Source organism: Drosophila elegans, unplaced genomic scaffold (genome assembly GCF_018152505.1).
Source record: "Drosophila elegans isolate 14027-0461.03 unplaced genomic scaffold, ASM1815250v1 contig_149, whole genome shotgun sequence".
Taxonomy (NCBI): Eukaryota; Metazoa; Arthropoda; class Insecta; order Diptera; family Drosophilidae; genus Drosophila; species Drosophila elegans.
The window spans coordinates 24422517-24449647 of record NW_024545513.1 but is presented as its reverse complement, the minus strand read 5'-3'; the positions used below and the strand labels follow the sequence as shown (position 1 = coordinate 24449647).

The window sequence follows — 27131 nt, the reverse complement described above, 5'->3', positions numbered from 1 at the left end:
AGGATTGAGTTCAGCCAGCTGAATTGGGGCTAAGGCCTTGCCACGTTTCGTTGCACATGCTAAAATGGGAAAAACAGCCAAAAGCAAGTGGCTGTGTAAATCCAAATCAGAATGCGAACGCAAAGTGCAAGTCGAAGTCATTTAATTAAAATTCTGCATGCCGCATGGTGCAAACTTTTAATTAAGATTAAACGCACTCGCCATTTAATTGAGATAAGCTGTGAGTATAAAACAGAAACTTAGCAAATTATAAATACAAATCCGAACATGTTTGATTCAAATAACAAATCAAACTGAACCTTAGGAAAGGAAATCAAATTTTTCAAATTTCCTTAAGTTTGTCGCAATGAAATAGGTTAACGTATAACGATTTTCCCAACCCCGTTCCTTCGCTTATGGGGAAAATCCTAACTGACATTTGACATAGCCAAAACCGAACAGAGAAATCTTTGCATCGGCAAAATGTCAAAGAGGCCAACAGCCAGATACGAAATCGAAGGAAAAGCCGGAGAAAGATACGGTTACGAGCGGCAATACAATACACAGATAGAGGGGCCAACATATTAAGGTTAATTCCCCTAGATGGCCATTCGACAAGGTCCATTAATAATGATAATTTATTGATTTCGTGTTGCACAACTCGACTTTGGGCCAACTCATTTGTCTTCAGCAATCTTTTTCAGATCTCTGTTAATTAGCGATCAAATGTTAAGTAACTGTCTTATATATATTTTTATTTAGACAGAAGAATTTATTAAGATTGGTTTTAACCTGAGAGGTTTGATATTTTTGTTTTGCCGAAGTATAAACCAAAACCTGAAAATATATTGTACAATCGCTTAAACTTTTTGAAAAAGTCAGATTTACGAGACAATCAATAGCTCCGTTCTGATTTTGGCATATAGTTTAGCGCTTGTACCCGAACTATACAATGGAGTGGGTTTATACGGTCGACAACAAGAAAGAACATTTTTTGAGAAAACTTTTCAATTTATTGATTGGTTCACTTAATATGGTATTATGGTAATTTTAAACTGTATTTTAAGACTTAGTGTTAGTAATAATATTTATGCGGAAAGAAGCTACAGGTGATCTCCGGAAGCTCCTCTCAAAAAATACGTTTTGCGGTGACCACCCTGAGCAGGATTTTTCCGTAATTAAAAAAAAAAAAAAACAAATAGATTAACAAGAAATAACAAGTAAAATAAAAGAAAATTAACAAAATGGCGGTTTCTCGAAAATTTTTGATTTTTTACTAAAATTTCGGCTTTAAATTGTTTTAAAAAATGTATTGGTGAGATAAATTAAGTTGGTCACCGACATTAAAAAGCACCATTTTCAGAATGCCGCGGTTAAAGTTTGTATTTGCACATTCAAGCACTCTGAAAGCCCTAAAAAAACGTTTTTTTTTTAAATTCAAACTGTATATAACCCCTTAAATGACCAGTTTACGTTTTCTTAAGGAATAATTCCCGACCGCCCCACGATGTTCTTAGTTGTATCCCCATCCAGGACACGCATCGTTGAGCACCAAAGTAAATGGCAGAACGAGGAATAATATTCAGTGCAAAACTTTGTTGGTGAAAAAAGAGGGAAAATAAGAGAAGGCTAGGCAGAATTGGCAGTGGAAAATTGTTACCATCTCCTCTCTGTCTTGGTATAAATATTGATTTTTCTTTTCTGCATTTGTTATTATAATTTTTGCATACATGTACGGGAAGTTAACTGCAGACCTCTCACAGTTTCTCCCCCTTGTTTTAAACATAATTTATGCAATCTACAGCATTAACTTTGATGGCGGTGGGTAAATGGGTTTTTAAAGTGTAATTTGCCCGGCGAACGTACAGAAATGTGAATAGCCATTTCAAGCCGGCTTATTAAATTCTCATTTTGCAATATCAATTTTTCATTGACTGGACAAAAATTTGTTGATACAAATAGGCAACGATAAAATTGATATTAATTATGGTTGCATCTGGCGAAATAACTTCCAACAATAATAATAATTTTAATATCAGCTTAAGTGCAGACATTCGGGCGTGGGCCTATCCTTTCTGAGTTTACAAATGCTGAATATTTAATATAATGATATAATACTTGGGGACAGACCCAGAATATGCTGTGTAGTTCGTTTCTGTTATTAAAAAATATACATATTTTTAAATATTATAATTATGTACAAAACTATTTTTAAACATCAATGTGAAAAAAAAACATTCGATAAACAATACAAAATATGTTGTGAAGTTTATGGAAAACTTTAAGAGCTTTGACTTTACATATATTTGCACTTAAAATGGAAATTCAAACACAAGAATAGCCATAACAAACGCTTGACAAGTGTAAATAGGTAATGGTGTGTGTTGTTAAGATCGTGATAAAGGTGGACGAACTCAAAATTTAACACCCTTGTTTAAATTCAAAATTTGTATCACCACTTGTAGAACATTTTCTATTTATTCTAGTATACAGAAAAATAATGTAAGGCTGAATGGATGTTTTATAACTTTGTATATATTATATGTATATGTATAAAATAAAACAACAAGTTTTAAATAATGAAAGATATCTGTCCCTAAAATCGATAATGTATAGGATGAATGCTATGTTATTTGAACTATGAATAAAATATAATTTAAGGCAATATTATTAATTCTTCTTTGGTGTAATCTACAAAATGTTGGAGAATTATTTGCTGAGATCTCCACCCTGTCTCTTTTTCGTTGTTTACCTGTCTCTTTCTAGCAGTATACCCATCTCACCTGTATCCTGTATTAAGCCATTATCAAGATGGCGCCTCGTTTGTGTGACAGGAACTTTTTATTGCTCACTCACTTTCCTGTGCAGGTACACACGCACATGCACACACATGCACACACACCAACACGAACTGCGCCTAGATTTGCCATCTCTTTTCCTTCTGTTGCCTATTTTCCGCCCTCTTCCTTTGCCACCCACTTTTCCCGGCACCTTTGGCTCCTTTTATTACCCATTTGTCACAATATTTGCCATGAAAGGCAACTAATAAATTCTCTTACTGCGGTACCTCGCCTCTTCCACCTGTCTCCCTGTTCCACTTTGTCTGCAAGTTTCCCAACTTCCCAACACACACACACCCATGCCGGCATACACATGTCAACAGTGTAAAAGTTTCATTGGTAAATTGCCTGGTCAAAGGCAAAAGGCAAAAACTAGCTAGAGCTCTAAGGCAGGCTTACCAGGTCACTCCAAAAAAAAACCTTTAAAATAGATTCGTAATTTAAGAATAATTAGTTTTAGGTTAGGTGCAAAGAAAAAATACAGTTTCACAAGCTTGAAGCTGATTAACCTAAGTTTAAATTAAAACACACTCTTTCGAAGGTAATTTAATATCTTTATTTAAGGAATAAACCTGAAAAACAAAAATTTAATCGAATTTAAATTATTGAAAGTTTTACATTCATGAGTGCACAAACATTCTCTCAGTGCACAAATATGTATGTCCATATGCCGCAGCCTAACTCAAGTCGAGCCTCCCTCTCCACAAATGCTGTCCTTTCGCTGTCTGTCGGTGCTTTATGGCTGAGCCATTCACAAAATACTTTTCTATACCTTTGGGCATCTTCAGTGCAAATGGCAATGGAAAATGGAGAAGGATGCTACTTAGCAACATCCTCTGACCACCGATGATGCTTTTTGCTTGAGGTTCCTTTGGGACATTTGCTGACTGCCGCCTGCCGTCGAAATCGTTTGTAATTGCAAAATTGAACACTTTTTAAGATTTCGAAGGGAAGGGGATATAATGCTCGAGAGCAATTTGAGGATACAAAGGAAGCCCGGAAAATAAGATGATGAAAATTTATATAAATCTATAGAAAATATATGTATACTTTAAATATATGTTGCTTGCTTATGTATGTATATATATGTTATTTCAAAAGAATATATAATCGTTTACCTTTACTTATTTTCGGAGATGCAAATCACAAGTAAGTGAGCTTCGCAGACATTAAGCGGAAGTCGTAGGCGAAAAATAATAATCGGCTGGCCTTAAGACATTCGTTGGATTCCGCTTGATTCCCATCTCCAATTTCGACTTGCAGACAATTTCGTTTCAATTTAAGTTTCCGGCTTTCGTTGTCTGTTATTAAAGTTGCGGATAATGCTGATAAACTGATAACTACCGCTGTTATGACAACAAGCAAAACAAACAAACAAGCGAGCAATTCTAGTCACGCATATTAACCAATAAAAGAAAGGTGAAATGCGGGAGGTGCTCGGTAGTGGGTGGCGATGTGAGGTCTTAAGCGATTTAAATAGCCGCTCAACTGAACTGAGCTCAGCTCAGAGCACACACAACACACAACACAAAAAGACAAAAATACAATTCAAATGAAAAGAAAAAGAAAAAGAGGAATGTAAAAAAAAGACCTGAGAGAAAAGAAAAGCAACTGAAAACAAAAACATAACCAAAAACCAGACGTGCAATGAATAGCAATTGGTGAGGAAAAAGATGCAGAAGAAGCAACAAATGAACATAAATTGAGGTAATTGAGGTGGGAGTGTGGAGAGTAAGGTACACTACAAAATACTTTAAGGGAAATTTAAAACTAACCAGAATTGCATATCCCAGCACAGATAAAATAAATTTATTCTTCCTTAACTTCTCTAAAGTTAATGGTTTTTATAAAGTTGGTATAACCATTATTTGCTGATTAAATCTAATTGATTTAATAGATTTCTTAACTCGATTTTCTGATTACATATTTTTTAATTAACTGTAACAATCGATTTTTGTTGTTTAAAATGGTTTCTTAGAGGGTAATTCAATCCCAATAATACACATTTTTTTAAAAGTTTTTTAGGTGTAGACACGCAGTGAACAGACAACTTATGCATATGCCGCCCTTCTTTATTCAACCACGCCCACTTACTCACTTTATTGTTCACTCCTTGTTTTGACCTCCCATCTAAATTCCCTTCCCCCTTCTTCATGTCCTATTCCTCCTCCTCTTCCATCCACCTTCCACCTTTCGCCTGAAACCTGCAATTCAACCGCCAACTTTTCACACTTCAACTACAGCAACTGCAATAAGTAAAGAACTCGTTGCAACTACTACTGCGACTACAGCCAGTGGCTTAGGCAGTATTTTTAGGGGGATACCAGTTTTTTTTTGTAGTTTTTTCAAGTTCCTTTGATCTGCATTAAGGAAGATACCAAAACCGATACCAAGACTGGAATTTCAACAGAAAAAAAGTAAAAAAAAAAATATATTTTTTAATTTTAAGCCCCCTCTCGTTATGCCACTGCCCACTGCTATGAATAACCGACTGTCAGTTGACTGTCAGAGACACGAACAAGCTCGAGACCCAGAGTGGAGCACTTTATGCTAATTGCGCATTTGCCTTTTGGTCAGGTAGACCAGCAACCAATGCAAGTCATAGACAAGGCAAGTGCTCTGTTATTCGTAAAGACGGGGAAAGGTATGCATACGTTTCTGTAATTCAGTTCTGGGCGAGACAAGAAAGATACAAAGCAATATGCAAAATTGGACTGCTGCTAGTTGATAAATGGTTAAAAGTGTTCATAATATTAATAATAGTTTTCATGCCACGAAAAACGAAAGTACCGGACAAAATAATTAATATAGATTGCCTTAGAGTTCTTAGACTAGTTATTCATGATAAAAAAGTATAGTTTGACCTTGCCAAGCATTATTATATTGGTATATTTAATAAATATTTAATAAATATTTCATTTAACCCTGAAAAGTATGCTGCAAACCCGTCTCAATACAAAAAACACCGCATTTAAAGAATGACAGCAGCGCTTAAGTCGAAAAAAACAGATAAAGGGACATAGTAAAGAAGCTAAAGAAGAATAAAAGAAAATGTTGAATTTATTATATCCGAACTGAGGGCAGGTGTAGATAGAGACGTGCATTTGAGGACGAGTATTTGCGTTCAGTTATCCTTAAATGTATAGCACTATAACAAAATGTGCTCCAGTTATTTTATTGTGTCCGCTTATCTCTGGAAATTGTCCAGCTTTTCTTTATTCAGTTGAAGCTGGCATTGTGTGCCTTCGTGTTCCCCATTGTTCTACTTATTGTTGCTGCTGGTCTTGGCTTTCTTGTAGGCTTCTTTTATTCATAGGCTGTGCCACCTGAGATGACGTTGAACTTTTAGCTTGTGAGCTTGTAGCTTCCTATCTCTCGCTTTCTTTTCTTTAGCGGTCTGACTGTTTTTGGGCTTGAGGGAAAAATTCTGGTCTCACACTCCTGGAAATATCTGTTCTGAGACTTTGAAATACAATTTGACAAGTATTATGTGGCTAAAAACTATTTGTGGCACACTTTTGGTGAGAGTTTTTCACGAAATTAATTATACTATTTAACAACAAATTAAAAGTCATAGATTTATTTTAATATGATTTTTTTTCTCTAAACAGTATTATTTGATAGTTTGTCATATCTCAAACTGCTTTGAAGCTTTCATAAAAAAATTATTGTTTGACTTAAAAAAAACCATTCTTTAACTTTGAATCCATCTTTTGATCTGGCTCTTTACTTAGTTTCGACTACTCAAAACTTGGTGGGTTTATGTGCCAAAAATTAAATCTTAGACTGACTGGCGCTTATTTCAGCTCAGCTTAATCCTTTAATAACTGCAAGCATGGTTTTGTTCCCTGGACCGAACCAAAATGCGTGGTTATACGTTTATGGCTTAGACGCTTGATGCTTGGACTTGTTAACTTTACCGTTTTGGCTACTGTGTTTAATTATTCAAATGAAACTCAACCGATGCTGGGCTGTTGTCGTTGTTGTTTGCAGCGTCTGCTTGTTTGCTCCGCTCGCATGTTTGCTTTGCATTTGTTTGTCTGTTTGACTGTTTGCTCTTGGCCTTTGTTTGCCTTGGCCAGTCTGCATCAGCAGCTGCGACAGCGACTTCAAAAGTTGAAGTTCATGTTTCTTTAGTTGCTCACGGCTAAAAGCACGCACAAACAAATCACAGAAAAACAGCATGCCAAATAAATATTATTTCACGCTGGAATTGATTTAAACAACTTTTTATACTTAAATTAAAAATGTAGTAACCTATAATAGCACAAAAATAATTCTGCAAAATTTAAAATAAATTTAATTTAAGACTTAAATAAAACATTTGTTTACATTTTTTTGTAGAGTTCTTAAAGATAAATATAAGAAACAAATATACTGAAGCGAACACAATTTTTAATTAATATGAACATTATTTTATAAATGCTATTATTTTAATAAATAGTATCAAACTGTTTTTCTTAAATAAAGAGCTCATAAGTCAGTCAATTACTTACTAAATAAAATATCTTTAATATGTATCAAGTAAGTATTATTTTATAAGTTCCATTGCATATGTGTTTCTACGAAACTCCTTGGTAATCTCGGATGTTTTAAAGCCTTGGCCATAAAACCACTTTAAGCCACCATCCAAGACCTTGTCTGGCTTAGGGTTTAAATAACAAAATCGAAGGTTTTCTGCTCATTGTTAATTGCCATTAATGTTATATTATTATTTGTTGTATATTTCTGCTCAAATGTGGCTTTGGCTTTGGCTTAAACCCAAAAATGTGACTCACAAAGCGTGGAATGAGAGGAGTGAATTGGGTGTGGTTAAATTAACCGAAATGGTTTGTGCCCGAGCAATTGCAAAACAAATAAAAAAACGCTAGCGAAAACTCATGTGCGAATAATGCGAAGTGTAAATTGAGCATTTAAATGAAACGAAACCGCAACGAATCCGTATGGGTATATGTATATCTCGTATATACATATTTATCATATACGTATAGATGTACACTTCTTCAATGAAGTATGTGCTGCGAATATTTAATTGCATAATGTGACCAGACTGACACACTATGTGTTAATAATCATTAGCAAATTTACCACCATGATCATTAACGTTACCATTATCTTCAGTGATGTCAGTTTGGAATTTTCCCGCCAAGTGGGGTTTTTTTTATCATTATTTTATCATTAACAGTGAAAAGCGAGTTAATTATATTAATGCATGAACATCTCTTCAATTATAGTTAGTTATTAGTTATTATATACTGCTATATTCATTAAAGGTTTTTTAAAAATTGTTGTTAAAAATGTAATAAGCCCTTTGACACCCTTCGACACACTTCCAAATTGTTCAAAGTTTTCTAGTAATTCTAGCCGTTTTTCACATTAACTTTCTTTAGTTATAAACTATACAGTTTTATTTCGCTACAGAGAAAAGGCAGCACTGTTTCACACCATCATCATTATCTTGGCTAATGACTAATGGGCCATAATAGCAGCCCGAGCATCATGTAATGGCCAGAAAGAAAAGAAAACGCCAGTAACAAACGCACAACTTGAAAAAGCGAAATGAAGAAAGGAAAACAAGAAGCTCAACAATAACCACAACAACAAAAAGTATTCAATTATGCAAGCAAGTTACAGTTAGGCGCCCACCAAAAAAAAAGGGGTAATACACTGGTCTTTCAGGGGGGTAAAGGGGTTATAGCTGTTTTTGGAGCTTGCTGGCCAACATTTCATTTCGATTTCGAAGCGAAAGCGCAACGCAAATTGCAATTGAATTTATTTTTTACTTTAGTTTCTGGCGAAAAACGTGTTGTGAAAAGTATTGCAAGTAAGTCGACTGGGATGGGTAAATAATAAATAATTGATTGTTTGATTGATTGATTGAGTGAGTGACGACAGTAATTGGCAAACTCCATTTCATATGCATGGACGGTGTGAGCGGACAGGTGGATTGCACTAAGTGCTCTCTTTAAATCTCAGGCAAACAAAAAAATAGCTGTCAAATCAAACAGGTTGACAATGCTTTTTACTAAATGTCGAAGTGAGCAAGGGGGCTTAAACTGGCACCGAGTAAAGTTTGCATGCGCTGCTGATTTTTCGCACGTTCCACTGGTTTATGGGTCCTTGAAATTCGCGATTAGCTTAAGAATATTTTAATGTAATTATTGAATGTTTTGAGCATGCTTAAATCGCATGCAATATTGCAAAATTCAAATGAGACCTTTGCTTTATACATACAATAATTTTTTATTTTTACATAAACCTGTGTGTGATTTCATTTCGTAAGGGAAAAAATGGAATTTAAGGAGTTATAAACAGTTTGAATTAAAAAAAATCGATTTTTTTTAATTTTATTTTTGTAGTGTACATATGTGTTAGGACGAAATTTTGGCCTTTTTCGAAAGGAGCTTCCGAAGATCAGCTGCATCTCATTTCCAAATAAATATTTTTACTAATACTAAATCTTAAAATACAGTGAAAAGATCCACACATGATAAAAAAAAGTTTAGAGCAGTACATTTATAATTTTTTTTTCCGAAAAAATTCGCTTTTTTCGTGCCAACTGTGCATATAAGCCCTTAAACATAGTTTACCAGTGGATTCTTTTCCAGGTAATAAAAACAATTGTATGAAAAAGTAAATTGAGAACATCATGAAGTTTTGGCCACTTGTACGCATAAACTTGGCATAAATGGCCCTTTTTATTTGCCGGCCAAAAGGCATCAATCAAGCCAACAACAAGTTTAGGAACTTTATTTTTATTCGCTTGCTGACGCCATTTTGTTGAGCGCCATTTTGACACGATTTGTGTGTCCGTGTGCTTAAATTATACTTTTTTCTTTCTTGTGTTAAAACGCTTTTAGTTTGATGGTCAACTTACTCTTGTTTTTTATGAACTTTCTGTGCGGCCATTTGAACACATTTGAAAACATTTGAGCAGTCACGCCTCCCGTAATAAAAAAACCCTACAATTTGATGGAATTGAATTGCTGCCAAATGAAATTACAGAAGTTTGAACAACCGCCCCGAACCGGAGAAATTGATAGTTTCGGTCCAATTTGAGTATAACCATGAGTTGGGTTTCGTTGATTTCCATTTCTCTAATTGAGCGTTAAAATTGAGTGGTTCGATGAGTAATAACTGTAATAAATATAAGTTTGGGATGTAGGAGTTTTAATAGGATAATGTTGGAAGTGCTATTAGGAATAATCAATGTTTTGTACTTCGTTTGTTTGATGTTGAAGGTATCTGTTTCTAAGAAATGAAGAACTTTATTAGCTATGATTTATGCTTTATTATTATCCTGTTCTGTTTTTATATTTAGAAAACTGATGTAACAATAGTTTCAAATATAAAAAAGTTTCGGAAAAAAGTGATTTAAAAAAAAAAGCTTGTTTTAATTCAAATAGTCCTTGGGCAATTTCCTTGCTTGCCTTAATGTTAATTTAAGTAAGCCATTTACCTGAACTTTTTGTTCTTGTTTAATGTTCTAAAAATGTAGATTTTTAAGTTGAGCTCCATTAAGTGCATAAGTATACCATTTTAGTGCATAGCAATTCTGGCATGCAGTCTAGATTTAAGTCACGTCTCCACCAACGGCGAATGCATTTCCGTCATTTTAATCCTTTAATGTGCACCAGTCCCTGGGAGTCCACCTGTCCTCCCTTCCCGCTCGTCCTTCGCCGTCTGCCGCCTGTCGGGATGTGTGGCGGCATCTGTGTCCCTTTGCTAGCCAAATCCATTATTCCCTTCCTTTTTTTTTGCCTCATTTTCGCGGCAGTTGTAAGCGGGATCGAGTTCTACGAGGGGTTATATAAGAGGAGTGAGCGCCAGCGGAGCTCATTGTTTGCGGTGTTAATATTTGGCGTCTGGCACCAGCAGACAACGGCAGGAGTGCCAACAGCAACACAGAGAAAAAAATCTAAAGTTTTAAAATTAAATTCGAACGTGTTCCAGAAATATGTATAGATATTATATAAACCTATGGCGTAAATTAAAAAGTTAACAAACGAAAACAAAGTCTCTAAAATATTTAGATTGAATAGAAAAAATATTTTCAAAAATTTATAAAGTGTTTTGGATATACTATATTTAATAAGGTTTTTAGGTCTGTTGTTGTCATTGAATTAATAATATTAAAAATCACTAATTGGCTGCATTATAAAATATTTTGTACCTTTTATGTACGTTATCAAAATGTAATTCCTTCGAGATTGTTACTTGCCAGCTTTTGGTTGTATGGTTGTGTTTTAGATATAAAACTAACTGATTTAATTCTAAAAACTATTATATGTTACAAACAAAAAATGGATTTATACATTTTTTCTTTGTGTAAATGGGCCGTGCAACAAGGACAACAAACACCGTTACAGTCAACACCCGCTCATTTTGACTCTATCTGTATCTGTGTCGGTATTTGTATCTGCATCTGCATCGGTAGCTTCATCTCTATCTGCATCATCATCATCATCATCATGTGCCATTTAATTGTCACTCGCGTTACTTTTTGTTTGTTTCGCTGTTGTCCTTGTTGTTGTTGCTGCAGGTACTGTTGCTGTAATGTCATTGCACTTTTTGTGATAACTGAAAATGACGGAGAATAGACTTTAAATGGGAAAACGTAACACCAAAGTTAACAAATGGGATAAAGGGCGAAATGAAAAAATATAAGAAAACTAATATAATACATTAGATGGAAATCATTGCAAAAGCTTGCAATCTAGGTCTTAATTGCAAAAAACAGAGAACAACAAAATACAAATATTTTAATTTATTCGCATAGTTTAGGGAAACTTTGTAGGTATCTAGGATATTGAGAACGGTTTGAGGTTTAATAAAAAACTCGCCACACATTTCAAAACACAATTTGTAATTTCCAACAATATTTTTTATTTACCTTACAGGACGTTCGATGTGCAGATCTAGCCATAAGCATACCCAACAATCCCGGCCTGGACGATGGCGCCTCATATCGGTTGGACTATAGTCCGCCCTTCGGTTATCCGGAACCCAACACGACGATTGCCTCCCGGGAAATCGGGGATGAGATCCAATTCTCACGTGCCCTGCCCGGTACCAAATACAACTTTTGGCTGTACTACACGAACTTCACGCACCATGATTGGCTCACCTGGACGGTGACGATAACAACAGGTAAGTGCGAATATAAATGTATCTAATGAAATAGAATTTTCAAGTTTTCAATTTCAAAAGCTAAAGCAAATGAAATATATAGTTGTATAAAATTTGATGTCAAAAACCTTTTTTCATAAAATACTTACATTTTTGGGACTTTTAATGTTTTAAACTGTATTATGGTCGATTTAAAAAATTTCCGGTGTTTATTTGTTTTTTTGTAACTTATAAAATGTGTATTTGTTAATTTTTATATTTTTTATTTCGATAGAGAACATTTAAAATAAATTTTAAGTACAAACTTTAAGGTACAAGACATCAAGTGTCATAAAGCCAACAAAAAGTTTTGGGATTTTTACAAAACACTACGAACTAATGGTCAACGTTAGATTGTCTGAGCTCATTGATTTAGTCATTAAATCTAATCGATTGACATTCTCAGCTGAGAATATTGAATTTTCGCAAAAAATCTGTTCAAAAAACGCAATAAAAAATTATACAAATCCACCAGGAATCGATAGTTTAAATAGGAACTGATTTAAATAGGAACAAATCAATTTTATTTTTAAATTTTTGCTATGTTATGGAACGTATTTGATGCTCTAACATTTTACTTTGAAGATTAGGGTACTATATCATGGTTGTATAATTTGCTGATCGCTAATTTATACCTACTGCTGTCTCCCTTTCACCCACATATTTGGCCTGTTTCGGGTAAAAGTGGTCACTGTGACTGGTTTTGTTTCGCCTTTTGTTTTTGTCTTTATGTTGCTTTTACTGTTTATTTCGCTGTCGATCGCCGGCGATAACTTGAAATTTTTGTACACTTTCTTCAGTTGACCAGCTTTGTTTTTATTGTACAAAAACGTCGGTAAAGATGAAGAGGGGAAAGAGTGTTTTTGTGGAATTTCTTGAAAACGCGTTGGCAATAATACCGTAACTGCATTTTTCTCATTATTGCAAACAGTAAAAACATCGAATAACACAAACAGTTAACGCTTTTCTTTCCTTCCCTTTCCCCCCTCAAATAAGTTTTCCCCATTTCCCTCAAACGAGACCCTTGGGTAATTTATAGGCATTGGCTGGCTCTCAACGCCCTCTTCTCGTGTCCCTGTTTTCCCACTCCCTTTATCATCCCCCTCTCTTTGGTCAGACATTCGCAGGTGTTGGTAGAGTTTTCACCCGCTGTACAGTTAAAAAAAATAACTGAAAACCCCAAGAAAACAATCATTATTTTTTCGAAGTCTAGATTTTATAATTTGTAAAAAAAATAGCAAAGAGAAAATAAATTTTTTTTACAGAACCATTCTCGAAGTTTAGGAACTAGTTACCGACTTATGGTTTAACTGAAAATATTTGTAATGCTTTTAATAAATAAACTAAAATTAAAAACTAGTTTTTCCTTATATGTAAAAATAGTTTTGGCCCATGTTTTTCCAAGTGTAGATAAACAGGAGTAGACACTCCCCAATCTCTCACTCCAATCAACAAACTTTCATCCACGAAGTACATATACTGCCCCCTTATCCGATTTCCTATTCTTGTTCGTTTGTCTGATTGATTTCGTTACTTAGTGCGATTTGCTCATTAGGCAGCTTACGAACATTCGAGGGGGGGAGGGGGGAATAGGGAATATCGAACTGCAATTAGCAATTTGTGGCACTTGCAACTTGTGTTCGGCTTCTACGATTGCTCGTTTCGCTTACTTTTCTCAAACACACAACATGAAAAGGCAATTAGATAGAAGCCATTTCGAGGACAAGGCCAAGTATCAGCTTGTAATCTTTGAGTTCTAACTATTTTTAAATAGGGGTAGTTGCAATGACCTTTGAAAAAACTTCTGTTCAGGGCGTAAACCCCAAAGGTTTCTCATATAACAAGCCATCAAATGAAACTCAAAACAGTGGATTGAAAACGCAAATGTATCTGTATTTCTAAAGTATGATTTAACTTAAAAGACAGTTTGGTTTTGCCTTGTATAATTATTATTTGTGTATATATATAATAATATATCTTTAGGCAATATTATTCAGAAATTTGAATTATTAAAGCTTAAGATCAGAAAACTTGTTATGAAAGTTGTAGTTTGAATTCTATGAAAGCTACATATTATTAAAATATATGTTGGTCCAATTAAATTCTATCATAAAATATATGCCTGTTTCTGCCTTTAATTTGTGTTTTATGTTCATTTAATTGTGCAATTTTCATAGTTATAGTTATAATTTACTTATTTATATTAAATTGATATTAATTGAGTGTTTTCTCAATTTTGCAGCTCCCGATCCGCCATCGAATCTCTCTGTTCAGGTGCGAAGCGGGAAAAACGCCATCATCCTGTGGTCACCGCCCACCCAGGGCAGCTATACGGCCTTCAAGATCAAGGTGCTGGGCCTGTCGGAGGCCTCGAGCAGCTACAACCGCACCTTCCAGGTGAACGACAACACATTCCAGCACAGCGTCAAGGAGCTGACCCCGGGAGCCACCTACCAGGTGCAGGCCTACACCATCTACGACGGCAAGGAGTCGGTGGCCTACACCAGCCGCAACTTCACCACAAGTGAGTTCCTGTCCACCAACAGCCTAACCAAACCAAATCAAATTAGATCCAATCCAATTGTTTGTTCTACTCGGTGATGGTAACTAAACCTGATTAACTTCTTTGTCTCCCGCTTTCATTGTAACTAAAAACAAAACAAAAAACACACGTTAAAATATGAATTAAAATAACGAAAAGGTCGAAGGACGCGTCATAAAGAATTGCTGGACATTAAGATCCTAAGAGGTAATATTTAAGCTTCCCTTTCCCCTAAAACTAAAATCCCTGCCCCATAACCTATTGTAGAAAATAGCTTTTAAACTTGTAAATAGTAAGTACCTATCACACAGAGAAAACATTTATGTATAAAAAATATTTTTGTTTTTTCTAATTTATTTAGTTTTTGTATTTACTAACTTTATCCCAGTGCTACAATTTCACATGACTTTATTTTTATTATTGACAATAAATTAAATTAAGTAAAATCCACTTTTGTAAGTTCATACCAATAGTAAACCCTTTTGTTATAGATTATTTTCTCTGTGTAACAAACATATAACTAACCCCAAACCAGCTCCTTTGCACAGGCTTTAGTCCAAAATTGCATTCCAAAATTAATTTTTGATCCGACAAATACCGACCGCAATCTACATTCTCCACCTAAAAAATGCAGGAGGCTTTTTCTCCTTTTTCCCACACATTTTCCACCTTCATCCCCCACTTTTCTCGCAATGTGCATGTCCATTTTTAAACAATGTGCATGTCCAGCCACAGCAAAACAAACAAATCACAAACAACATTGGTCACTTTGTAAATGTAAACCACTTTAATTCGAAAATTACGTTAAGAAAAGGTTTAAAGGTTGAAAAAAATATATATATATAAATCTTTTTTTCTGAACAACGGGCCACGATATACTTAATAATTTTCCCACTTATGGAGTATTCAATAATTTATTGAATATTAAATTGAATATTTGCCATACAAATTTAATACAAAATCGGTATTTTCACAATTATTTTAAAGCGCTTTTTTTTTGTTCACTAATCTCATTAACCTAAACATACGATTTATCAGGAAATGTCAACACTTCTTAACCCGTAATATTTAAGCACATTGCATTGGTGTTGGAACTTACATGGCCGACAACCACTGTGCCGAATAACTTCTAACTAGCACACACAAATATCCCATAACTCCGCCTTTACCCTTTGACCCTTAACCCCTAACCCCTAACCGCTTACCCCTAACTCCTAACTCCCAAAACTGAAACTCTGACCCCGAAAATTGCAACGGTGACCGCAACTAACGCAAAGCCACTTCTCTGTTTGTCCGCCGCCATTCGCAACTCAAAATGTGCAGAGCCCAACACTCCGGGGAAATTCATTGTCTGGTTCCGTAATGAGACGACGCTGCTGGTCCTGTGGCAGCCGCCATATCCGGCGGGCATCTACACGCACTACAAGGTCTCCATCGAGCCGCCGGATGCCATCGATAGTGTTCTCTATGTGGAGAAGGAGGGCGAGCCACCGGGTCCGGCGCAGGCTGCCTTCAAGGGTCTGGTGCCCGGACGGGCATACAACATCTCCGTGCAGACGATGTCTGAGGACGAGATCTCGCTGCCGACGACGGCGCAGTATCGCACTGTGCCGTTGCGTCCACTGAACGTGACCTTCGACCGGGACTTCATTACGTCCAATTCGTTCCGGGTGCTTTGGGAGGCGCCCAAGGGCGTCTCCGAGTTCGACAAGTACCAGGTTTCTGTGGCCACCACCCGTCGGCAATCGACGGTGCCGCGGAGCAACGAACCGGTGGCCTTCTACGACTTCCGCGACATCGTCGAGCCGGGCAAAACCTTCAATGTGATCGTGAAGACGGTGTCCGGCAAGGTCACCTCGTGGCCAGCCACCGGGGATGTCACCCTGCGACCTCTGCCCGTTCGCAATCTGAGGAGCATCAACGATGACAAGACCAACACAATGGTCATCACCTGGGAGGCGGATCCGGCGAGCACACAGGATGAGTACCGCATTGTGTGAGTAGTTGTTGGATGGCAACAAAATTAAAATAACAAATTTGATTACCTTAAATTACCGCGTGGACTTCAATCGTATATTGTATTTATTGAAAGTTATGTAACAGTTGGAAAAGGATATCCACTAGAGACTCCTTTAAATTTATTCGGTCTATGCGAACACACCAACTATTTTCCATATCGAAAAATTATTTCAGAAGTTATGAAGAAATGAAAGGCAAACATAATAAGTGACGTCTCTGCAAGGCGAAAAATATGCCTTCATGTGTTTGCACAACAGATGGCGCTTTCGACTTTGTGAGTTGCCAGGCGAATAGAATAGCTGGCGTCATCTGCCAGGGGCATATTTATTTTGAAATCGGTTGACAGAGTATCCAATAGTATAACGTTTTGATTTGTAATACCTATGTGGAGTTCTTATTCTTAGGTTAACTCAAGAAGTTATTTTCTTCCACTCAATTCTTCCGCTTTATTGGCCCACAGCTGCCACGAATTGGAGACCTTTAATGGGGACACCAGCACACTGACCACAGATCGGACTCGATTCAACCTGGAGAGCCTGCTGCCCGGCCGGAATTACTCACTATCCGTGCAGGCGGTTTCCAAGAAGATGGAGTCCAACGAAACGAGCATCTTCGTTGTCACCCGCCCCTCGTCGCCCATCATCGAGGACCTGCAGAGCATTCGGATGGGCCTGAATATAAGCTGGAAGAGCGACGTCAACTCGAAGCAGGAGCAGTATGAGGTGTTGTACTCGCGCAACGGAACCAACGATTTTCGCACGCAAAAGACCAAGGAATCGCGTCTGGTGATCAAGAATCTGCAGCCAGGAGCTGTCTATGAGGTGAAGGTTTTTGCGGTCAGTCACGATTTGAGGAGCGAACCGCACGCCCATTTGCAGGCAGTCTGTAAGTGTCTAATCGCGATTTTGGTAATTGAAAATATTTGGAAAATTTAAAATCTCGAATCCCTTTAGACCCGAATCCGCCACGCAACATGACCATCGAGACGGTGCGCAGCAATTCCGTTTTGGTTCACTGGTCTCCGCCGGAGAGCGGTGAGTTTACGGAGTACTCCATACGTTACCGAACGGACAGCGAACAGCAGTGGGTGCGCCTGCCCAGCGTCCGGTCCACGGAGGCGGACATCACGGACATGACCAAGGGTGAGAAGTACACCATCCAGGTGAACACGGTCAGCTTCGTTGTGGAGAGTCCAGTGCCCCAGGAGGTAAACACCACGGTGCCGCCGAATCCGGTGTCCAATATCATCCAGCTGGTGGACTCGCGCAACATCACACTGGAGTGGCCCAAGCCGGAGGGTCGGGTGGAGTCGTACATCCTTAAATGGTGGCCCAGCGACAATCCCGGTCGTGTCCAGACCAAGAATGTCTCCGAGAACAAGTCGGGTGAGTGACGATCGATCGATTGGTGGAACCTTCTCGAATCCTGAATATAAACCGGTACCACCACTCTCAACTCCTTCCGTCTGAAACTCTTTTTCTTATGCTCCGTCTCACGACTTCTTTTGTTCTGGAACTATTCTGAAAACTTATTTTTTTTATTTTTATTTTCCAAAAATTTCACGCAATTTCAATTTTGTCCCTAAATATTTCCTGAATTTATATAACGATTTCTGGAACTTTAAATTATTTAAATTCCTACCGTAGATTCTTTCTTGTGGAAACACTTTGCTTTTACTTAAATCCATACTTTTAAATTGTAGATAACCTTTTAGTTCTATTTGCTATTCTTTCCCGTTAATAGCAACTTAAATCTGTCTCTCAGGCTTTCCAAATTGCAAGTTGAACTTATCCCATTGAATCCTTAAGGATACTATTTTCTTTTATTTTAAAAAGCGTAGTCTTTAAAACAAAATTTCCATTAACAACTAAAGTTTGTCGTGTTTCCACTAATATCCCTATTTATTTTATTAATTTTGTATATTATTTTCCCAATTCTAAATTTCTTTAAATAGCTATTTTTATGGATACATTTACTTTCAAAACTGTTAGACTTTCCTGGTAATTTTAAGTGAGGGAATTCTCCTTGTTTCTAAACACGAACCCTATTCATTACTTTTAGAAGCTCAATTTCGTTTGGTGGTAAGGAGTTATTTTGTTTCTGAAGGTCTTCTCTCCGATTCGTTGGCTTAGTTTCTTAACATTTCGAATTGTTCGGAAAGGCCAAAAAACCTATGGTCAATCGTTTTTCTGAAACAGTTCTGTGTACCTTTCCCCTTCGACTGCAAACTTCTGTAGCTTCTCCTGTTCTGTTCTACTATTCAAACCTTTCCCTTTTGCTTCTGTGATTCCTCCGAAAACAGCCGACGACTTGTCGACGGTGCGGGTCCTGATCGGCGAACTGATGCCCGGCGTGCAGTACAAGTTCGACATCCAGACCACATCTTACGGGATCCTGTCGGGGATTACGAGTCTATATCCGCGCACCATGCCACTCATCCATTCGGACGTGGTGGTGGCCAATGGCGAGAAGGAGGACGAGAGGGACACCATCACCCTGAGCTACACACCCACACCGCAGTCCTCCTCCAAGTTCGATATCTATCGGTTCTCGCTGGGCGATGCCGAGATCCGGGACAAGGAGAAGCTGGCCAACGATACGGATCGCAAGGTGACGTTCACCGGTCTGATGCCCGGTCGGCTGTACAACATCACCGTGTGGACGGTGAGCGGGGGCGTGGCCAGTTTGCCCATCCAGCGACAGGATCGCCTGTACCCGGAGCCCATCACCCAGCTGCATGCCACCAATATCACGGACACGGAGATCTCACTGCGCTGGGACCTGCCAAAGGGCGAGTATAATGACTTCGACATAAACTACCTCACGGCGGACAATGTGTTGGCCCAGAACATAACCACCCGGAATGAGATCACCATCACTGATCTGCGACCCCACAGGAACTACACATTCACGGTGGTGGTCCGTTCGGGCACAGAATCTTCCATTCTCCGGAGAAGTTCACCGTTGTCCGCCAGTTTTAGGACAAATGAGGCGGTGCCCGGACGAGTGGAGCGATTCCATCCCACGGATGTCCAGCCCAGTGAGATCAATTTCGAGTGGTCGCTGCCCTCCAGTGAGGCCAACGGCGTAATCCGTCAGTTCTCGATAGCCTATACGAATGTAAACAATCTAACGGATGCCGGCATGCAGGACTTTGACTCGGAGGAATCGTTTGGCATAATCAAGAACCTCAAGCCCGGCGAGACATATGTGTTCAAGATCCAGGCCAAGACAGCCATTGGCTTCGGACCGGAGCGGGAGTATCGGCAAACGATGCCGATCCTGGCGCCACCGCGTCCCGCCACCCAGGTGGTGCCCACCGAGGTCTACCGCAGCTCCTCGACCATCCAGATCCGCTTCAGGAAGAACTACTTCTCGGATCAGAACGGCCAGGTGCGCATGTACACGATCATCGTGGCCGAGGACGATACAAAGAATGCCTCCGGCCTGGAGATGCCCAGCTGGCTTGACATGCAATCGTATAGTGTTTGGTTGCCCTACCAGGCCATCGATCCGTACTATCCCTTTGAGAACCGATCCGTGGAGGACTTTACAATTGGCACTGATAACTGTGATAACGTCAAAGCCGGCTACTGCAACGGGCCCCTCAAGTCGGGCACCACTTACCGGGTAAAGGTGCGTGCGTTTACCGGAGCCGATAAGTTCACGGATACCGCCTACAGTTTCCCGATTCAGACAGGTGAGTGGCTATAGCCTAAGTAGTAATCATACCCGTTACTCGTCGAGTAAATGGGTCCATTGTATTCGTTGAAAAGTATGCAACAGTTAGAAGGAAGCTTTTCCGACCCTATAAAGTATACATACCCTGGATCAGGATCAATAGTTGAGTCGATCTAGAGATCTAAAGCTAGAGATTTGGAATTTAAAACGTAGATTCTAGTTATGCCCACTCTAAGGCCCACAACTTGCGAAAGTCTGAAACGGCACTCTGAGGCAAGGTTGGGGTTCACTTATAAAACTCTATAAGTTTATTCGGTCAACATCTATCGACTCATAAAAACGGTCAAAATAGGACCATTTTGAACACGTTACAAGCAATTCTCATAGTCCGTTCCTTCTTGTTTTATGTAAGTTAGTTACAAGACCTAACAAATTTCGTGACAAACGTTTGGATATTGCCCATCTGACAATCTCGACACAAATATCAATCAATTCAAAATATTATATGATCCAGAGATACTCAATTTGCTATGAACAAATACTTTATTAGTGTCAGAGAACATCCCTATTAATAAACAGCTTAACAAAACCTCAAAACATGTCTTGTTATCCACTTATCCATGTCTTGCCTTGCATATTCTGTTGTTCCGATGAACATATAGAAATGCTAAGCTCACCAGGTAAGCAATGATCAAAGCTCCTCAATAAAAACATTTTGAATTATTTATTGATTAAGTCATTATTTACAAAATAAACAAAATTTCTTTTAATTTTTGATAGATATATTTGCGATATATATTTTTTTTTAACGCCTAAAATCTTCAGAGGTTTAATGCGATTTTTTATCAAAGATTACTTTTAACCTTTTGAAACCAATTTGATCCATAGATCAAGACAACACCTCATTGATTGTGGCCATTACCGTGCCGCTAACGATTATCCTGGTGCTACTGGTAACCCTGTTGTTCTACAAACGGCGACGCAATAACTGCCGGAAGACGACAAAGGATTTGCGTGCCAACGACAATATGTCGCTGCCGGATAGTGTGATCGAGCAGAATCGGCCGATCTTGATCAAGAACTTTGCGGAGCATTATCGCTTGATGTCCGCCGACTCGGACTTCCGTTTTAGCGAGGAGTTCGAGGAGCTGAAGCACGTGGGTCGGGATCAGCCGTGCACCTTTGCCGATCTGCCCTGCAATCGACCCAAGAATCGCTTTACCAACATTCTACCCTACGATCACTCACGCTTCAAGCTCCAGCCGGTGGACGATGATGAGGGCAGTGATTATATCAATGCCAATTATGTGCCAGGACACAATTCGCCGCGTGAGTTCATCGTGACCCAGGGACCACTGCACTCGACGCGCGACGACTTTTGGCGGATGTGCTGGGAGAGCAACTCGCGGGCCATTGTCATGCTGACCAGGTGCTTTGAGAAGGGGCGCGAGAAGTGCGACCAGTACTGGCCCAACGACACTGTGCCCGTCTTCTACGGGGACATCAAGGTGCAGATCCTCAACGACAGCCACTATGCCGACTGGGTGATGACCGAGTTTATGCTGTGCAGGGTAAGTGGTCCTTCAGAAATATCCGTGACTCGAAGCTCAACGATAAATATGATCTTCAGGGCAGCGAACAGCGCATTCTGCGGCATTTCCACTTCACCACCTGGCCGGACTTTGGTGTGCCCAATCCGCCGCAGACCCTGGTGCGTTTTGTGCGCGCCTTCCGCGATCGAATCGGGGCGGAGCAGCGGCCCATTGTGGTACACTGCAGTGCTGGAGTGGGCAGGTCGGGCACCTTCATCACTCTAGACCGCATCCTGCAGCAGATCAACACGTCGGACTACGTGGACATCTTCGGCATAGTGTATGCCATGCGCAAGGGTATGTATCTAAAATAGCCGGTTGTAAACGATGCAGCCGTTTTTATGTTTACGATAAAATCGGCTTTTAGGCTTTTAAACCATTTTAAGAGTATAACAATTGAAATACTAATGCTGCCTTATTCAAGGCACGAATGGTTTTAACGATTTGTGCAGTTCGGAGGTTACCGCTGCACCGTTTACATCCAGTTTTAAACTATTTATTTTATCCACAACTAATGCTATACAACATATGCAACTTTAGAGCGGGTTTGGATGGTGCAGACAGAGCAGCAGTACATCTGCATCCATCAGTGCCTGCTGGCGGTGCTCGAGGGCAAGGAGAACATCGTGGGACCCGCTCGCGAAATGCACGACAACGAGGGCTATGAAGGTAGGTCTTTGGCCAGAGAATGATCGTTCTCCCCCAGCCAACCAAACGTTCGCTCGCACACTGACTAACCACAAAAAAAAAAAAAAAAAAAAAAAAAAAAAATTAAATTAAATAAAAAAAAAAGATTTACAATGAGCCCCAGGACATTGTGGGACTTGCAGCCAGCTGTTTTGTAGTTTATCCTTACTAGACTTAAGCTTTATGTTTCGATTTCCATTCTGGTGATGGGTGACTAACCATGAGCAAAATCAATTTCCTTCATTTCCCCCCCAACAATGCAATGCAAACCAAACAGGCCAACAAGTGCAGCTGGATGAGAACGGTGATGTGGTGGCCACCATTGAGGGTCACCTGTCGCATCATGACCTCCAGCAGGCCGAGGCGGAGGCCATTGACGATGAGAATGCGGCGATACTCCACGACGACCAGCAGCCGCTGACCAGCAGCTTCACTGGCCACCACAATCACATACCGCCCACCACATCGATGAGCTCCTTTGGCGGCGGCGGCGGTGGATTAGGAGGAGGCAATGGCAATGTGGATGCACCGGACAGATGACATTCGGTTGTCAACCAGAGCGATAACAACAATTCGGTGGTTATCGTCCTGGTTGACAACAAGCCCAGCTCGATGATCTGCAAGGATAGCAAGGGCGGCAACATCGATGTCCTCGAATTTGAATCGCATCAGCAGCAGCACCAGCAGCAGCACCAGCAGCCCATCCACGGAGCCCACACCATGACCACCATATCCGCCGTCAATGGCTACAATACGCTCCAGCATAGACGCAAATCCCAGCTGATAACCTTCAGCTCGTCGTCCTGTGATATCAAGAACAGTCTCAGCCATGAGCACATCAACGGATCCAATGGATCGGCAACTGCAGGATCTGGTTCCGGTGGTTCGGGTTCTGGTTCGGGTTCGGGTTCTGGTAGCAATCGGGCCAGTCGTGCCAATGTGCGGCTCAGTTTCGCCGAAGAAGATGTGATGATCTTGCCACAAAGCCATCAGCAATCCAGTCATCAGGAGGACGAGGTCTTCACGCGTCGTCGCTCGCTCTTGGAGGTGGAAATCGGTGTGGAGGTGGGCGAGGAGGGTGAACTGGTCCCTCACGAACTGGACGAGGATCTCGAAGAGGAAGAGGAGGAGGACGACGACGAGGACGAGGATGAAGAAGAGGTCGACGAGGAGCTGTACATGCACGATGAGTTCGAGACCCACATCGACACAAAGTCGAACAATGCCAACGATGACAGCGGCGGCGGCAGCTACGAGGACTCCCATGCTCTGCACTCCTCGCTGGGGGGCAGCAATCGAAACAGTCTGGAGAAGGATGACGACGACATCGAGGTGGATGTGATCAGCACGGATGTTAGCTGCTACGATCAGCTGCTGGGCAGCAGTTGCAATACGCGGAACGGCGATGACGACGACATAGCGACGCTGGTGGGCGATGGCGACTATGCCACCACCAAGCTCTGCAAGGCCTCCAGATTGTCGGGCGGAGGAGTTGGAGCAGGACTGGTGGTCGCTGGCCTCAACGGCGGCGGAGGAGTAGGTGGCGTCGGCGGCGGAGGCGGAGGCGTTGGCATCGCTGTTAATGGTGGTGGTGTTTTGGGCAATGGTGTTGGTTCCGAGGCTGGCGGCGGCATCATCTATGCCAATCCGTTCATGGGTTTGTAGACACTTTCGCAAATCCCCGAGGTGGTACAGTGCGTTTCATGGTTTTCAAAATAAAAGTAAAAAAAAGTATTACTGGGTCTTACAGCTTTGTTTATTTGATTAAAGACTTATTTCCTTAATTCGTTTTGAAATTAAAGGTGCAAAAAGAATTACAAATGATTTTAAAGTTAAATCGCCCCATTACCATGAAATGCACTGCGACCATATATATATATATCTTAGATGTTTTCTACTTTGTTTGATTGACTATTCCTGCATGATGTATGATGTATTATTTGATGTTACCTATTATTGTTTTCTAACCCTGCATGTGCCAAGCTTTTGAGCAACTTAACTCGAAAAACTCTAACCTTACCGTCTTTGTATGTCTTTCAGATGACGAGGGCATTGCAGAGTCGGGCATGTAAGCCCATCCCGAAACCCAAATCCCCAGCCATCCCAACCAGTCCAAACCAACAAACCAACTCAACCGAATGGAAACCAACCCAACCATCATGTGGCAACTACATTATTATTTACTTAAGGGACGCAGTGAGGAGCAGAGCGCGGAGGATCAACGCTTGATATTATACTTGGATATATGTGTACTACACTGGATACTACTGGATATATATACTCTACACCGATCTATCGAATGGGAATGCAGCAATCTCGCCAAACAGAACGAACACGCATCAATTTATACATTTTATATATATATCTAGGATAACGAAGGATCAGCGTACATTGTAACCGCTATTGCCGCTTTAAAACCGGCGACACTGAATACTGGAATACTGATTGTATTTTTACGCTAGCCACAATTTGATATAAACTATATATCTTCCAATTTTTTTGTACACCTAATGTTAGTTGAAAATGTGAGCGAGACGAGCAAACTTTTGTAGCAAACTAAAAGCGCTAAATGTTTACTTTTTTATATTATTATATATATAAATACTGGATAAACATATACCTAATATTAGACCTAAACTAAACTAACTATAAATCGCACACACTCATACACTCACACAAACACAATGCAATAATTGAGTTACATAGTTTTAAGCAAATGTTAAAACATTTTGCTGCAACCGTCGGTGATGTAGTGTAAAATTTTTAATTCTCGTTTTTTTTTTCTGTTTTGTGTTTAATTTTTTGTAACCTTTACAAGGCGTAAACTGTGTATGTATGTGCTACATGAATTTTGTTTAATTATATCAAGTTTTATTTAAAAAATCGAACACCATATTGCATTCCCTTCATTTGAATTGGGCGCTCACACTTAATATTTATATAGGTCCAAAACAGCGGGCGCTGGAAACCAATCCAAAAAACAAAACGTAATGAAAAACACCGATGTTAATGTTTTAAAATTCACCACAAAAATACATAAGCAGAGGAAAAACAGTCGTGCTTCCAGTTTCACTTACTTTTTGCGGCTTTTGATTTTACTTAGTTCGAAAGAACTCAACTGAATTCAAAATGTTCAGTCCAATATTATAGGAAAATCATAAAATGCAACTTTTAAATATAAAAAAAGCTGAGTTCGATAACTAAATTAATATAAAAAAATATTGTATATATATTTATATAATTTAGTGTTTTGTGATTAAGTGTTCTCGGTTTTTAATTTTTGTTTTATTCTTCGTAAAATAATTGTTTTCATTTAACTTGGAAAACTTTTTAAATTATTATTTATTTATATTTATTTATAAACATTTAAAATCACAAAATTCCAAAATATATCAAAAGTCGCAAAAACCTTTCGATTTGATAGGTAACTTCCGGACAGAAAGTGAATATGGAAACTCAGCTGGTAAACAGTCAGCACAAATACAAATAAAACAACAGGAACAATTGACCAACGCATTTCGTAAGGCGATAATCATTTACACGAAACCCAATAAGAATAACAGGATCCCACGCAAACTGTAGACTAACTAACAACAAAGTTAAGGGCTAATTAGCTTAGCCGGTGCCAAAGTAAAAACAAAAACAAATACAAAAACACACCTACACACGACAAGTAACTGTAACAATAGCAATAAACTTAAAGGAAAATTATAGTCCAAATAATTTGCATACATTTAAATTTGTCCAAACTTAGTTGAAATGAATAACCGAACTGTGAAAGAGTGCAATAGAAATCGTTTTGCTTCTAGATTAGTGAAAATGCAACGAAGCCCCTTTTTTGAATACGAACTAACCCAAAATCCTCAATAACAATAAATACATATATGCAAAAGCTAGAGGAGATGAAACTAGAAAGTCTGTATAATGCATACATAATATACGACTCCATTATACACGTACTAAGGTCGACGAATAACATATGCATATACAATATAGACATATATTAAATATATATCATTGTAATAATTTGTAATGTTTATCAGTAGAATTATGATCCGAGGTGGAGCAGACGAGTTAAACGCAAGCAGAGATCCATTAAAGTGTACTGTAAAATGTGCGAAAACTTGTTTAATCTAAATTTGTTGGACGTTTTGTAGTTCTTCAGACGGTAAGTTGTAGAAACCAAAAAAAAAATTACTTTAAAAAATTACGCTAAATTACAAAACGTTGTAAGATTTTAAATTTTGTATATTGTTTATCTTAAACAAATAAATTCAAATATATATTTTATTAATGCTTGCCAATCAATTGCTATTATAAATTACTAATTATAAAATTAAATTTAAAATTTATTTAAATTTTTAATAACTCAACCAAAGGCGCCAAAAAGTAGGCAGCACAGTATCATTAGCCACATTTGGTAGCGCACTAACCGATGGGCGTGGCCACTTCAACATTTTCTAAATGTTCTTAAATGAATACAGGTTGAAAATAAAAAAAAAACACAATTAAATCTCGTCTGTCCCAGCAAACAATTCGAAGGTTTCTTTCGACGATCGGCGATCCAATCATTTAATAAACAAATATAAATGCATCCAAATAAACACACTTCAGTGAATTCTT

General features: G+C 38.9%; 1 protein-coding gene across 5 annotated transcripts in view; it reads left to right on the top strand.

Annotated features, from left to right (window-relative positions):
* Window positions 1-25396, top strand: part of LOC108148145 (tyrosine-protein phosphatase 10D) — a 49008-nt gene extending 23612 nt beyond the window's left edge. Inside the window, exons 3-14 of one of the 5 annotated variants that reach the window (XM_017275003.2) lie at window positions 11720-11969; window positions 14230-14511; window positions 14689-14736; window positions 15853-16525; window positions 17009-17433; window positions 17502-17933; window positions 18851-20248; window positions 20892-20909; window positions 21118-21800; window positions 21860-22118; window positions 22362-22490; window positions 24549-25396. In XM_017275003.2, coding sequence (XP_017130492.1) covers window positions 11720-11969; window positions 14230-14511; window positions 14689-14736; window positions 15853-16525; window positions 17009-17433; window positions 17502-17933; window positions 18851-20248; window positions 20892-20909; window positions 21118-21800; window positions 21860-22118; window positions 22362-22490; window positions 24549-24580 — 4629 coding nt within the window. In that variant the 3' untranslated portion in view covers window positions 24581-25396. Of the gene's footprint in view, window positions 1-11719; window positions 11970-14229; window positions 14512-14688; window positions 14737-15852; window positions 16526-17008; window positions 17434-17501; window positions 17934-18850; window positions 20249-20891; window positions 20910-21117; window positions 21801-21859; window positions 22119-22361; window positions 22491-22785; window positions 23163-24548 lie in introns of those variants that run through there. The other 4 variants (XM_017275001.2, XM_017275004.2, XM_017275006.2 and 1 more) reach the window with 4 other exon arrangements.
* The last annotated feature ends 1735 nt before the right edge of the window (window positions 25397-27131 follow it).